Raw genomic sequence first — 16,112 nt, 5'->3', positions numbered from 1 at the left:
ACAGGAACAAACCAGAGAGGGTTTTGGTGTGTGATTAACACACCAATGAGGGTACGAGCGTTTCACCACCCTCGGTCCCGTCCAGGTCCGACACACACAGGCGAGGCCATGATGGAAGTCGGTCCACCATCCGCAGAAATGCAAACCAGCACCATGTTCCTGTGCCTCTGACATCTCAATTTGATCAAATTATTTCTTTATCTAACTAACTGGCCAGAGAGCTGCTGGGCCGCGAAGGAAGCAGACCAGGTGGCCTTAGAGTGTGCTGCTGCGGTCTGTAGACTACTCTGATCTAAAGACAATCAAGGCCCCAATGATTCAGGCAGAGCTTCTCCCTTCTCCCTAAGTGCTGCCAAGAACTTGGATGGAGGGCCCGTTCTGGGAAGAGTCATCACCAGAGAACTACAAGGAGGACGGGCCAGCTGGTGGGCTGGGGGGCTACAAAGGGACGTTGCGTCCCAGTGTCTCTGCGGGGCAGGAAAGTACTTGTTTATCAAGCATTTGCGCTCCCACCTTCCTGTGACCCGTCTTCCCGCCCCCCCCCCCCCCAAGCCCCAGTTCCCACCTCCTTCTTCCCAGCTCAGCATGCTGCCTGCCTGCCCCGGGTCTCAGTCGTATGGGGCTCCCATACGTATGCCATTACATTCGTTTTTCTCCTGTTAATCTGTCTTATGTCTATTAATTACCAGACCAGCCAAAGAACCTGGAAGGGTAGAGGAAAAACTGTCCTCCCCCAAAGGAGGAGAAATTGAATGGGATTTACTTAGAAAACAGAGATGATCCGTGTTTAGGGGTCCCAGGGCATGTGACCAGGCGCGGGCAAGAAGAGCCTCCACGTCTGCCCTGAACACGAAAGACGTTCCCTTGGCGCTCAGGCCCGTTTCTTCCATTTCCAAATTGAACCCATTCTTTTTTTTTTATTTATTTTCTTAATTAAAATTTTTTATGTTGACACCACTGCAGATACCCCCCATTTGCCCCTACTTTGCCCACCTCCCCCTCCCCCTCCCTTGGCCTTCACCACACCACTGTCCCTGTGCCTGGGGAATGCATATATGTTCTTTAGCCAATCCTTTCACCTTTCTTATCCAGTCACCCACCCCCTCCCCAGGGACCCGCCAGTCTGTTCCATGTATCCACGCTTCCGGTTCCATTGTTCACCAAACTGTTTATATGCCCTACGATTTTGAGGCCGGTCTTTCTTTCTACCTCCTTGAACTGATCACTCAAAAAAACGCCATGGAAATGGTCTCGCCCACATAATCCTCACCGTAAAAATCAAAGGTTTCTGTCTGGGGGAGCCACACTGTTTCTGAACGCCTGCTGGAGCAGTCTGAAAAACCACGGCGCTCCAAACGGTGACTCAGCTGATGTGCGGTTCTTGGTGTTCGGCAATTGGAACAGCAAAACGAAGTCATCTAAGCAAGCGGTGTGTGTTTTGAAAAATAATAATCACACACCTCGGTGTTTTATCTGCCTCCTATACACGACCAAGTATATTCCGCAGGAAGCTCTTTCTGAGGTAAACAAGCCCACCCCCTGAACTGTGCCTTGTTTTACAGTGTGCTCATATTCTAACTTCCTGTAACAAACAATTGAAAGAAAGGAAACCCTTTTTAGGCTGTCTACATAAACAAGCGAAGGACGGGCTAGTTTTCTAGTTGAACTGCTCTAGTATGTGACTCAGTTCAACAGGCATTCTATTCTTTCCAATCGGCCTCCAAAACACCCCATCTCCCCCCCAGTTTCCCTTTCCGTGGAAAGGAAATAATGAAAATTAAATTGCATTTCCTTGGCTAAGTCTAAAGCAGGAGGTTTCTATTTATTGGCATGAACCAGGTAACAGAGATGTGCTTGGGAGAAAGCACATCTGGGCCTCAAAGGACCCCCTGCCCTCCCCGTCTGGGCACTGGGAGACCTGGCTCTGGGTCCTGGCCTCAAAGGCATGACCCCTGCCCTCCGTCTGGGCACTGGGAGACCTGGCTCTGGGTCCTGGCCGTGGAGGCTGTCACCCCCTGCCCTCCGTCTGGGCACTGGGAGACCTGGCTCTGGGTCCTGGCCGTGGAGGCTGTCACCCCCTGCCCTCCATCTGGGCACTGGGAGACCTGGCTCTGGGTCACTAGACCTCGGAAGCTGTCTGACCTCCAGAGCCCGGATTCTTCATGATGGAGAAGAAGAATCTTTCTTCAATGGGCCCTGGTGAGGAGTAAGTGAAATTGTGCTGATAAAGGGCTTAGCAAAATGTTTTGTTACAACCGACACCTGCACCCCACTCCTAGTTTTATTTTTCTCTGTAACACATCTCACCAAACAATGCATCAGACACCTTACACATTTGTTTAGGGTTTTTTGGGGGAGGGCTCCATCGCCCATTAGGGTACAAGCTCCATTAGGGTCTGTCATGCTCATGGGTGTCCCTGGAAAGAGCCTGGCACATAGGAGGTGCTCAAGCTACATTCACTGAGTTACTGCTCACCTGGTCCTGTCTGCTTACAACAGAGAGGGCATGTCCATGCTACTGGGCCAAGGTGATGGCCAAAGTGAGGATTCCCCCCTGGCTGTGCCCTCGACTGAATAAAAACAGCAGCATAAAAGGAAATGGCTTCGAAGGGGAGGTGGGGAGAAGGAAGAGGGATCAGGCTGGGGTTAGAGATAATGTAAGACCTTCTCTCCATTCTGTTGTCTGGTCACGGGCTCCAGTAATACAAACCACCTTTGTTTCCTTGACACATCTAATGAAAATGTCAGATGAAAATTAAAACAAGCCTTCAAGCTATTCAAATCTTGTTAGAATCCCTCAAAAGTTAAGTCCCTGCCCTAGCCGGTTTGGCTCAGTGGATAGAGCGTTGACCTGAGAACCGAAAGGTCCCAGGTTCGATTCCGGTCAAGGGCACATGCCTGGGTTGTGGGCTCGATCCCCACCGGGGGATGTGCAGGAGGCAGCCAATCCATGATTCTCTCTCATCATGGATGTTTCTATCTCTCTCTCCCTCTTCCTTCCTCTCTGAAATCAATAAAAATATATTAAAAAAAAGTTAAATCCCTATAATGTTGCCCCAGAATAATTCCCTTACAGTGATATTTTTAAAATTAAAAGCCAAAGCTATTAGGTTGGCTTTGTACATAGCCTAAGAAAATGTATCAATGCAAATGATCACTTCCAATGACCAGACTGAAGAATGAAAATGGTTTTGCTTAGCATTCCAAGCGCTCTCCTTAGAAGGTTAGTGGTAACATTTCACTCTGGGGTCAGCTCCTTTCCATCGGGGCCTCATGGGAGTGGGCAGTGGTGTGAGCTCCCTTCCCCAAGGTCCCTCCATCAGTCAACCCCTACAGAGTGCCCTGGGACACCAGGCTGGGGCCCATCCCATCGAATGCAGGAAAACCCCTATTGAATTCCAACCTAGTGAATTCTGGGGAGTGCTGCCCAGATCCCCAGCTCCCTTGCTTTAATACAGACAAGCTCCCTGGGCGTCAGGAAGCGGTGCACTGGGTAACACATTTCCTACCTCCTGCCTCAGTTCCTCTGCAGGCAAAACACGCATCAGGAGCAGCAGCTTTCACAGCAGACAATTTGGCTGGAATAAATTCCCACCGTGAAGCCTGCTCCTGCCCATGCCCCTGGAGAGTACAGTCCACAGGGTCTGTGACCCCTCTCCCCAACACACACACACACACACACACACACACACACACACACGCATACACACACACACACACACACACGCGCGCGCGCGCACACGAGCTCACCAGCCCCTCCTAACATCCCAGACTGTCTTGCCTTCCTCCCCTCGCTGTGCTATTCTTTTAGGAATAACAGCTCCTCCCAGATTATCATTATTAACATTCAGCTCTCTGCCCCTCGTTAAGAACCCGACCCAAACCCCACTGTTTATGCTCACCCTTCCCAGCTCTCACCGTGATCAGCTAAAGTAAGAAAATGATGCCTATTATCCATCTATGAAAAACGAATGGTTCAGTTATTTATGGCGACGCCCACTAGCTCCGCTGCTCTTATGAATAAACCTCAGGATTCCCTGTGCCAGTCTTCCTCTAAAGAATATTTGAAGCCATGCTCAGAGCCGCAGCAGAAAGCCCAGAGAGGAAGCAGAAGTGGAGGATGAAGTGGAAGAGAGCAGAGAGCAGAAAGCGACACACGTCTGCATGACTCTCAGTACGTGGGGAGAGGGCCACGATGTTATCCGGGAGGCAGCAGTTCAGTTAAGGATGGTTTATTTAGTGCTGGCTTTGTGCCATGGGCCAAAGATTTAAAGGCACAGATACAGCTCCCTGAATGGCGAGTGATTTCAACAGAAGGCGGTCACGGCTGTGGGATAGTCCATTCATGATGATGATGATGATGATGGTGGTGGTGGGAGGGGGCACTCAGCACCAGGAGAGATGCTGACCGTGGCCTATGAGGTCAGGATGGGCTTCACGGAAGCAGGTGACCCACCAGTATCAACCTTGGGTCCAAAAGATAGGTTTTCTCATTAACCCAGGTGCAGGGTACTTAAACCCTACAGCCACCTGTAAACCCGGGGTCAGCAAACTAGGGCCCCTGGGCCACATCTGCTGTTTGTTTTCATCAATAAAGCTTTACTGAAACAAGCCACGTGCATTTGTTTGCTCTCTTCTATGAAGACTTTCAAGCTACAATGACAGGGCTGAGTGGCTGTTACAGAAGTCACACGTCCTGCAAGGCTTAGCAGTGGTTCTCAACCTTCTGGCCCTTTAAATACAGTTCCTCATGTTGTGACCCAACCATAAAATTATTTTCGTTGCTACTTCATAACTGTAATGTTGCTACTGTTATGAATCGTAATGTAAGTATCTGATATGCAGGATGGTCTTAGGCGACCCCTGTGAAAGGGTCGTTCGACCGCCAAAGGGGTCGCGACCCACAGGTTGAGAACCGCTGGCTTAAAGTGTTTCCTACACGACCCTCTGTGGAAAAGCTGGCTGACCCCATCCCAGACCACCCTTTTTCTTCTCTAGTGTTTCCAATAATTCATCCTTTCCCCCCAGTTTTCTGTACCATCAAGTTTCCTACCGCAATGTCACCAAAACACAAGAAAAGAGAAAACATATTCTCTTGAAGTTTCAATATGAAGTTTCATTACTAAAGGGAAAATTCAAAACAACCTCCCAACACACCAGAGAAACAAAACAAGTTATTTATCGTGCATTTAGAACACGATGGAGATCAGGGATCTTAAGTGTACTGGTCTGAGCATGAACTTGGCAGCTGAGAGCCGTCAGACCCAGGTCTGGCCCCGGGAGCTCACCTTTGACATCGTTAAAGCTCGTTTCCGAAAACCCTTCACTCAGGTCGATCAAGGTCCCCTCGGACTTGCAGCGGGGGAGGCCGCTGGCGTTGGCGGCTCGGATCCGCTGAGCTGCCATCCTGGAACTCTTCCGGGGTGAGCTGCTACGGTTCCATGTTCCTTCCTCCTGCTACTCCAGCGACTGCGGAAGCTTCTGCCTCAGGCAACCATGCTGCCCGCCGTGCCCGCGGGGCAATGCTTCCTCCTGAAAGCAGAGGAGGAAAACGTTTCCCCTGAGCAAGTGGAACATGGGTTAAAAAGTAACTTTATGGGAGGCGGGAAGCCTCTTTCTTCCAGAGCCCATTCCCATAAAGAGAGACTCGAGTCGCTTCCTCTGCCCAGGGTCCATGCACCCGGCCCAGCAGTGTTCTGGCTGCTGTGGGTGCCCTCTCTTCCTGGGCACAGGGGGTTGTGAGATGGGCTCTAGCACCTGGCTCGCCCGTTCACGCGTCAGAGGAGGAAAAACGGAATCTGTGCCGTCCACACAGCTGGCTCCACGGTTTGGGAGAGGAGGTTAGCTCTCCGGCTGCCCACAGGGGCTGGGTTCCTCGTCCGAGCAGCCTCGGCAGTGACTCCAGCCCCTCCCCTGGGGCAGGACTTAGCACACACAGTGCCTCTGCCCACACTCTCCTTAAAGCCTCTCGGGGCACTAAATAAACAAACAATCATAAATTAAATATGAAAGTGGCCACGTGTACATAAAAGGTATTTTCATGTAATTTCTGCAGGAGAAACCCTCCATTGACTGAGCCACGGTGTCCTTACAAAGTGAGCACAGGCATCACACCTGAGGCCTCGGCTTTTTTTGGGGAGGCACACATGGGCTTTTAGGGGGTTCTGGAGACACATGGGATGTCTGGCCAGGAGCAGACCTTCTCCAGGACTCCGGAAAAGGAGCAGCTAGGAGCCTATTTCAAAGAAGTAACTTTCATCTGCTCTCCAACAGGAACCGGCAGACACACCACAGCGGACCACAGCTGGCCACAGCTGGCCTGCATCCTGAGGGCAGGTGGATTTCATCCCAGTGTAACTGGGCTCATGCAATCCAGTCTGAGATCCTTTGTTTCTCTATCCAAAGACGCCCTTAAATGCAGCTTCTGGCCCAGGTGTCACCTTTACTAATCAGAGGGAGCAAGAGGGGCCCGACACCGCCCTCTGCAGCCCCTGGGCCATGGCGACGACTTAGCCCATCCCCTGACCCCCTTCCCCAAGGTTCTGCATGCGGTGGGTGCAGCGAGCAGCCCCAGGTTTGCATGCACGCTGGGCATGACCTCGAGTTCAATACTTAGCTCCATTAAGCCTGTTTTCCTATCTGTAGCATGGGGTGAGGAGGGCACTGTCCCGAGAATTCATGATCCACGTGCCACGCTTGGAACAAGGAGCTCCGTGGCTATGGTCCCTGCAGCTGGGGCATCAGCAGCCCCAGTCCTGGTGTGGGGTTTAGTCTTTGCCCCGGAGACCCCGGGGGCCACAGAAGGTTCCTGATTGAGAAAGAGACCTTTGGCTACAGATGAGAGAAATGGAAGCATCGATGCCGTTACCTTTGAAAATTACAGGTTAGGGGGTGGAATGCAGGTGGATGGCAAGGAGAGGAGACATCGGGACCAGCCCCCCGCCCCTCCCCCCCCAACACACCCTCAAAGTCCCACACAGAGGGCCACGTCCTCAGCAGACGAGGTGGGTGAAGTCGGAGGGGGCTGAGTTACTGGGGCTAGGAGAGTGCTGGCCATAGCTCGCTGGGCACCTACAGACACCGAGACAGCTTTCTAGGAAGCAGCAGGGAGCACCCGCAGGTCGGCCAGACGAAACGAGAGAAGCCCTTCAGAGTGACCACATTCTTAGCTTCCTTATCCTCACTGCCCGGGAGGCAGCCGGGTGGAATCAGGGCGAAGGGGTGGGCAGAACGAGTCGCAGACCCCTGGCATTTTTGGAAACTGAGCATCGTTTTTGTTTATTATTGATGGGAGGACAGAGTTATGACCCAGAGCCAGGGAGAGACAGAAAGTGTTAGCAGTTGTATAAAGAGATCTGCAGTCCTTTTGAAAACACAAAGATACCCTCACAGAGGCTGCCATTCAAGGCACAGATAAGCCACTGACTGCGCAGCCCTCCCCACTTATTAGCCAGAGCGCAGCCCAGGCACTAAGTCCGACTCCCTGGTGACCAGAAGCGCAGCCGGCACGCTGAGGTCAATGCAGCCATTCACAGGGTCTTCCACGGGAGGGGGCGTTTTTGTCCCGTGGTGTTCAATGCCCCTAGGAAGCCCCTAGGAAAGTCCAGAATGGCGACTTTTCTGCCAGTGGCAGTGGGGGACGGTCCTTAGACAGAATCCTGACACCCATCAGCACCTTCGGGGTGAGCCTGGGGCACCATCGCCATTTGGAGATTTTTTTGTTGTTGTTGCTGTTGTTGATCCTCACCAGAGGATATTTTTGCATTGATTTCAGAGAGAGTGGAAGGGAGGGGGAGAGACAGAGAGAGAAACAGCGATGTGAGACACTTGGTTGGTTGCCTCCCACACAGGGCTGTGGATGGAGCCTGCAACTGAGAATCGAACGTGTGACCCTTCAGTCTGTAGGCCGATGCTCTGTCAAGCTGGAGCCAAACCAGCGAGGGTCAGAGATGGGCACAGAAAGGGCAGCTGGCCCCGCTGGCCCAAGCCTGGAAGGCTCCCTCTGCCTGGCACCTCCCCGATCAGACACAGTGAGGTGAGGGTTCAGAGGGGAGCCCTGCACCTCCACCTATTCCAGAGCCAGGCATGGAAGGAGCCTGGAGTCACTTGCCCAGTAAGGCTCCAGGAAGTGCTGCTGTTCTCCCAGGGTCTCCCCAAGCCCACAGGGTCCCAGGCCTTCCTCACCTGCAGCCATGGGATCCCCGGCGCCTTTCAGTCTCCATGGGGGCCCCTCAGTCAGGTCATTCCCCGACTCACACCCTCAGGGGGTTGCCTGCTGCTTTTAAACCAGCCACGCTCAGCGGTTCAGGCGTGTGACCTCCACCCACAGCGAATCCGGGCCCACACTCACGCCCCACTGCTCAAGCACCCACACTCCAGCTCCTGCTCTGGACTCACGCCCCTCACAGTGCCTCCAGGAAAACCTCTCTCCGCCTCTTTCTGCTCCCCGCTCGCCGGCACAGCCCTGCAAACCACAGTGAATCACCTGCCGGCCTCAGATCTGCAGTCAGTGTCCTGGAGCTGCAAATTCAAGTCTCATGAGCTCATACCGCACCCTTCAAATGAGTCCTTGCTTTATTAGAAAGTAATGCCGGGAGAATGACAGGATCTGCTTTATAAGGGGTTCATGAAGGTTCAATATACTGCATTTTACTAAACATCACACTATGACTACAAACATATTTACTTTTAAGTAAATAAATGCATCACTGTAATTACTATACATTATACCATTCTCCCTATTTACTTACTGTTTTCCTATTTCATTATCTATTTTTATTATTGTCTTATTTTTACCATTTCCCTATTTCTGCACGTTTTAAATATCTGCAATAAAATGTTTAAAAACTTAAGAAAGTAAGTAATAAGAAACATTTGTCACCTGCCATCCCAGACATGTGTCAGGAGTGTGTGTGTGTGTGTGTGTGTGTGTGTGTGTGTGTGTGTGTCTCCCCTTGACTTGGGAAAACTCTAAGGAGCCATAAGCTCAGGTGTTCGGGCAGCCTGAGCCCCTCACAGCACACGTGGACATGCGGTGGCGGGGGGTGGGGGGGTTCCTGCTCAATTGACAAGTGACACCTGAACCTGGAACTCAGACTAATGAGGGCTACCCTTCAAGACCGATGGGTACCTCGAACCTCCCAGGTGCAAACCCAACTCTGGAGTTTGCCCCAAACCTCCTTTTGTCACCTTTCCCCAAGAAAAAGTCAAGTCAGACAAAACGTAAAAGTCCAAGTGCTGAGATGATGCAGGGGCGGGTGGTGAGGGTCACTCTGCCATCAGACACCCATCTCAGCAGCCCCCATGGCCATGCACACCCCAAGCTCCCAGGTGTTTACATGAGTTTCTAGAATGTTCCTGCTGAGTCTGACTCCCAAAGAGCAAGTGGATCTGGAGATTCGGCTACGGAGACGCACAGCTCAATCTTCAAGTGACGCCTCAACCACTGCGGCCGAGTGCAGCCAAGTGGCGGGAGCCTCTGCAGCTAGTGAACGAGGAATGCGTACAATGTTAGGGAGGAACTTTATGGAGAGGAAAACTCAGGCTGGTGAGTGGACTTCGGTTGAAAGCGATCAAATGGAGTTAAGCAATCCACGATAATAAAGACGGCTTAATAATTATAACAGAACAATCACCATCCCATTATCCAGGCCTAAAAATCCAGGTATTTCTAGGAGTCCCAATCTCTGCCAAATTGACTTGAATCCTTCCATTTGTGTGCAGGTGTTCTCCTAGTGTAGACCTGGTCTCACAGCACTCGGCGTACAGGAGACAATACTGACATCTACGTGCTCCGGACACTACCTGGGCATTTCTGCAGGCTCATCAGGAGTATGTCTCTCTTCCTGCCAGGAGGAAGCTGTGCCCAGGTCAGTGGACTGTGTGTTAAATAAAATAAAAAACAAAAACAAAAAACCCCACTGATGGGTTTGCCTGGATGGCCTGGTCTACAAGTCTGGCCACCCTCCATGAAACTGGACTTCATCCGGGTGGGTCACTTCTCAGGGACGGTGTGCGGCTGTAGGCACCCTTCGCCAGGGTGGTCGGCCAGCCCTGGGGCTCGGGACATCTGAGAAGAGCAGGCTGTAGCAGCCCCCACCCCCCACCCCCATCTGCACTGGACTTGCAGAAGCCGCCTTGGCGCCCCTGGGGGAAATGAGGTCTAGAACGATAGGAAGGGGCATTACAGCTTATACTTCCATCTGACTCGTTGCTAAGAGTTTTCCTTTCCTTGTAGAAAGGCTGATTCATTTAGAGAGAGAAGGGCCTGTGTCTGCTCCTCACGGAACCGCGAGGCTGGCCTCTGAACAGACGCCATCGTTGTGCACAGACAGACTTATTTACAGATTCTGCTGCAAGCTCGGGAACCACACGCAGCCCCTCCTCAGATCCCAGGAGCCCAGAATATCCCGGTGGGCCTATCTGCCAACGTTTGTTCCAGGAACAATGCAAGAACAAACCAACCAGGAAAAACAATAGGCCACTGGCATCTCTGGGGTGCAGGCTACACCACGAGGGACCGCAGGGTGTGCACAGGGACCCGCCAGCCCAGCCGTGGGCAAACTATGGCCTGAGGGCCGGATTCGGCCCGTTTGAAATGAATAAAACTAAAAAAAAAAAAAAAGACCCGTACCCTTTTATGTAACGATGTTTACTTTGAATTTATATTAGTTCACACAAACACTCCATCCATGCTTTTGTTCCGGCCCTCCGGTCCAGTTTAAGAACCCATTGTGGCCCTCGAGTCAAAAAGTTTGCCCACCCCTGGGCCAGCCTCTCCAGTGGCTCTGACCCATGTGGGTGCAGCGGGAGGGCAGCCTGCAGGAGTCGTCAGGAGTGAGGCGTGAAGATGGCTCTGGGTTCCCGCCCTGTTTAAGATGACTCATTCCCCATGTTTGACTTCAATTTCTGGAGTAGGAGTGTCATGTTGATTAATCACATTTCCTCCGGGGTAAAAGAGCAGGCCTGAGTTTCGGCTCACTCTCGGTGATTTAAGTCACCAGTCTCTGTCAACAGAAACTCTGTCACGCCTGCTTCCTCTCACTCACTCCCCAAAAGTGTGTCCTTGAGGATCCAAATCACCCAATGACACCCTTCCTCGGCTAACCTGTCATCCCTTGAGCAACTGCCTGAACCCCCAGGCACCAGGCTCCTGACTGGCAACTCGGAGGCTGTGGGGGACACCTGGCCTTCATTCACGGAGTCACACTGAGACCAGAGGGAAGGCGGGTTGGTGGTCTCTAAATGTCTCAACACCCATGCAGACAGCCCCGGAGGTAGGCCGGCCCCACAGCCTCCACAGCACCCCTGTTCCCCCTACCTCTGGACCCTTGACCCGACTGGTCTGGGCAATAACCCAAGTGGAAAGCCAACACGTGACTGGTGTCCCCTTTCCAGGCTCTCCCTCCCCTGGCAGAGCAGGCAAGGCTCCGGTTACGAGAGAGAACCAGCCCTGCACAGAGAAACTCAACCCTCCGGCCACCTCGGAGACTTCTCCCAGCTGCAGAAGTCTCACCTCGAGACACTGTCTGTGCCCGCGCCCTGTGTCCCCGAGGAGGGCACACCCCATCGAAGGTAACAGGGTGCACTGGCCTCACTGACCAGGGTCGCCAGAGTGTATTTCACTTTGATTTAACACTGAGTTCAGTTTTTTGGGGGTGGGGGCACAGCAGCTGTCTGCGGGCCCCCCAACAAGCCGTCTGGGTCAGTCATGAGATGTGTGTGCAGGACCATGCACCCGGTCCCTGAGTCTGAGAAAGGTGGGTGTCTCCCAGGCAGGCGCTGAGCATCCACGTCTAGAACAAGGCCTCGTCCTGACGGGGACACAAGACATGTGGAGCAGTCGTGGCTGAAGGACCATGTCTGAGAGTAACTATAAAGCTCAGAGGGAATGAAGGTGTTGTCATCTGCTGACCCAAAGCTGGTGACTTGACACCTCCCGCAGGCTCTACGGGACAGCGGGCGGGGCCCTGGAGCTGTGGTGTGCCCACATGGTGGCCTTCTTGCTGTTTTTACTGTAGAAAGTATGACGGCTGGGAGTGGGCACCATGACTTGGGATGTTTTCACCAGCTTGTGAAAGTAAGAAAGTCTGGGTCTGGAGAATCAGAGGGTTGTGGGTAGGGCAGGAAGGGGCGGAGGGTCTCTGGGGCCTGAGTGTCCTACCACCCGGCCTCCTCCCTGGACGCCCAACTGTGGGATTGTTCCTCCTGGCGTGCGGGACCCATACCATCACCTCCTTGGGTAAAGCCACAATCGCAGGCTCTTCGGAGGCTCCCCCATTCTGTAGAAGACTAACCCCCTCTCCATGTCTGCATCATGCTTTCTTTTGCATGCCCTGCGCTCGTCAAACCAAAGAACCCAGCCTTCTCCCAACTTCTGCCGTCTTCCTCACCATCCACCTTCTTCAAGACTCAACAGGCCTCCCAATTTCTGCTACATTAAAACCTACCACCTGAGAGGGACCCCACCTGAGAGAGACCCCATCTGAGAGAGACTCCATTGAGAGGGACCCTGTCAAATGTGCCTTTGAGTCCACTCCTTTCCAAGCTCTCCCGGGAGCACCTGGCACCTTCTCTGGGCATGGACTGCTTCGGTCCCAAGCACCAGGGCTGTGATTGTGCACGTGCTGGCTTCGCTCCCTAACGAAACAAAACACGCTTCCTTGAAGTCTGTGGCTTCTGAATAGACAGCTGAACAGACAAATGTTTTGTTCAAACAATCAGAACCAGAGCCGCAGGACCACCAAAGACACAAGGCCACGCAGCACCCGGTCCCTTCCCTCCACTGCTTGTCATCTGGCTGGAACAACAACATACATGACACCACCTCGGAGAGGAGGGAAAGGGGTGGGGCTTCCACCATGTCTGCATCTCGGCTGGCCCGGCACACGCGTGTGCTGTGGTGGGCGCTTCTCATCTGTCCCGCACCCTGCTGCTGAAAATGCCAAGGGTTCAAACCAATGGGTGGCCAGTCACCTGCTCGGCCAGCATGGGACCTGGGTCGGGGGGAGGGCGGCGTTCATCACGATGGAGGCTTGTGGTCGGCCTCCCGGAGTCACATGGGAAGGCCGGCCCACCGTGAGACAGAGCTGGCAGCAGGCAGGCTGTGAAGGGGGATCTTGTGATCAGCCCAGGCCAGAAATAGTTCTGGTCCCCAGCCAGTGGCTAGGAAGAAAAAGCATGACTATCTGAAGAAGTTCTGACAGCCATGAGAAGAGAAGCCCATTCACTTAACCGGGCTGGGCATGGGCAGTCAGGATTGCTGGCCCGCCTGCCACATTCACCAAGGCTGCAAAGCATCAGCCCTCGAAGGATTTGTGGTTTCCAACTTTAGTCACTGATATTCTGTGGTCCTTAAAAAAAAATAAAATAATAATAATAAATCAAATATTGTTTATCATTTCCATTTCAGCCAACTTAAGTTTATTCAAGGCAGTTATTTTGAAGGCAGCGTTCCATCACTTTAAGGCGAAAGCTAGTCCGTTGGCTAGAAAGACATCTTTTTTGGTACACATACAGTAACTTAAACTTTTTTTTAACAGTTCAGCTTAGATGCACTCTGAGAAACACAGATCTCAGTTTCTGTAAAATAGTGGGCCCCACCCATTTTACAGATGAAGAAACGGAGGCTTGTTTGGTCTTTATTGAAAGGGGTTTTCCCCAAGGTTCGTTTGTGGGACTCAGATTAAAACACAGGAGTCACACAAGCCTGAGAGGGGAGGCAGCTTCCACGTAGGGTCTAATGCAGAATTGTTACCAGGCGAAAGAGATTTGAGGAGGGACAGAAATGTGACCAGACCACCTGGGCCTTATTTTCAGTTCTGCAAGGGGAGAGCACCCCAACCCTGCTTCTCCCAGCAGCTTCCCAATGCCGGCTGCTCTGCATGGCAGGGCGGTGACCATCTTTACACCCATCTTCCCCAGCCATCGAACTATTCTCAGGACTACCGAGCAGAGCAAGAAGCGCGGACAAACATCTCCCCAGAACGCTGTAGCAATTTCTACTCTCAACAGCAGTGGGGTCCACTTCCCACCATTCATTTACAGTCCACGCAAAGCTTCGCCAACCCACTTGTGGGAAACAGGGTATCGAAGTCTAAATTCACATTCCTTTGACCATTAACCAGCAATTTTTTCAAATATCTACCCTTCTCATTTCCTGCTTCGTGACTATCCCCTTTTGGATCCTTTGTTCAGTGACACTCTGAAATTCAGCCTTATCAGCTGCCAATTCTCCCAGCTAATCCATTTGCTAACCTGATAAAGTCTTAATTATGCAACCGTATCAACCTTCCCTTTGTGACTCTGCCTTGAAGTGCAGAGGGGACTCCGCTAATGCAAAATTTGATGAACAGTCACATCTGTTTTCCTTTACTTAAAAAAGTGGCTTGTGCACTGAGGTTAATGTACAAAGCATTTATGTTGCTGCTCAGTGAGGAACTTCACAAAATTAATTAGCAAAGAGCAGAGCAATGGCTCCCACATCATTCCTGACAATCTGTCCAACCTGAGCGAGGTGATGTCATCTACATGCACTCTGAAAGTGTGCGGACACCAGGGTTTGGATGGGGCCTCTTTGTGCCGTTTGTTGACTATTTTTAGAACATCAGCCTTATTTAACTATAGTGGTCTGCCCATGTTTGGCTCTGCGGAAGGACTAATTTCTATGACCCATTCTGTTTCAAAGTCTCCTATCATTTATTTTTTTTTCTTCCAGAGGAACTTCAGAATAATTTAATAAAATGTCTTCCCACCTCTTTCTTCCTTTAAAAAAATAACCCCACTAGGATTTTGGTGATGTGGCATTGCTAAGAAGTGACACCCTTATACTATTCTTTTTCTTCTCGAAAAACAGTGGGTCTGTTTATTTAAGAGTGTGGTAGAGCAGGGGCTGTAAAAGGACAGAGAAAATTAGGCTTTGGGGGCTTATGTTCGCTGCCCTCACATCAGGCAGTTCCGGAAGGAACAGTACCACACGGTACCTCCCACCCTGATCTTGGACTTCCAGCCCCCAGGACGGTGAGAATGAACGCTTGTTGTTTTAAGCAGCCCAGTCTGCGGCACTTCGTGATGACAGCCCCAGTCTCACCCTCCCGCCAGACACGGGAAGGGAGAGGTCTGGACGCAAGCTTGTCTTCTCAGAACCTCGCTCTCCTCCTCTCCGCAGGTGTGGCCTCCTGCCTGCTGCTACACCTGTTCCCAGCTCGCTCTTTTCTGTCACATCTAATACAACCGGAACTCCAAGCAGCAAATGAAATGGAGGGTCAGACCTCTATAGTGAAATGGGATCTTGCTTCCATACTTCTGGAACATCCTTTCCTAAGATCCCCAGCACGCAGGCCACTGCCAATCTCTGGTCGCCACATTCCTGAAGGACGAATATCGGGATGTTGGCAGGCAACGGGCACCTCTGCATCCAAAGCCTCTGCACAGGTCACCGCAAGAGCCTTGCCAAGGCCTCTCTTCGTGGCAACCAGGTAAAACTGGGGCTCTGCACAAGCATGGAGACGGAGCAGAGCCCCAGGCACCAGGTTCCCGCTCGACGGCAGCGAGGATGCGACGTGACCATCTGCCTCGGAACGGGCACTTGGGAGAGCTCAGGCCTGGAGGGCAGACAGAGCGGGCCAGGCAACCCGTTCCTTGGCTCTTAGGGCTTTAATGTCTCTTCTGGCACAAACGGAATCTCACCCTCAGGGGCCCTGGGATAATACTTCTGGGAAGACCAGGGAAGAAAAGGCTGTTTGGGGAACACAGGATGTTACTGTGAGTACATGCGTGCTGTCCTCTCCCCAGCAGGCCGACCCCTCAGCAGCCTGGGAGCTAAGCGGGTCACTTCATCCCCGCACCGACAAAGATGAGACACTGCAGGTCTGCACGCTCAGCATCCAGCCGCCAGCCTGCCGAGACCTGGGAGGGCCCAGCTCTGCTCCCTGCCTGGGAGGCCCTCAGAGTCCCCACCTGATGCTCAGTAAGTTATTACATGTCACCATCCTCTTCCTCCTCCTCAGGCTGCACTGGGGACTGACCTGGGCAGGTGACATGGCACAAAGAAGGCGACACAGGGTTTTGGAGTCAGATCCGAGCGCCAAGGCCAGCTGCGTGCTCTCGGACGT

At 52.3% G+C, this 16,112-nt stretch overlaps 1 protein-coding gene across 1 annotated transcript in view; it reads right to left on the bottom strand.

The window, feature by feature from the left end:
- SH3BP4 (SH3 domain binding protein 4) overlaps positions 1 to 16,112 on the bottom strand; it is a 76,713-nt gene that overhangs the window by 10,561 nt on the left and 50,040 nt on the right. Inside the window, exon 3 of the mRNA XM_081096106.1 lies at positions 5,289 to 5,532. Within this exon, the coding sequence (XP_080952232.1) occupies positions 5,289 to 5,406 (118 nt within the window). The 5' untranslated portion in view covers positions 5,407 to 5,532. The remainder of the gene's footprint in view (positions 1 to 5,288; positions 5,533 to 16,112) is intronic.

Source organism: Myotis nattereri (assembly GCF_964212035.1).
Source record: "Myotis nattereri genome assembly, chromosome: 7".
NCBI lineage: Eukaryota > Metazoa > Chordata > Mammalia > Chiroptera > Vespertilionidae > Myotis > Myotis nattereri.
This window is presented reverse-complemented; position numbering and strand designations above follow the sequence as displayed.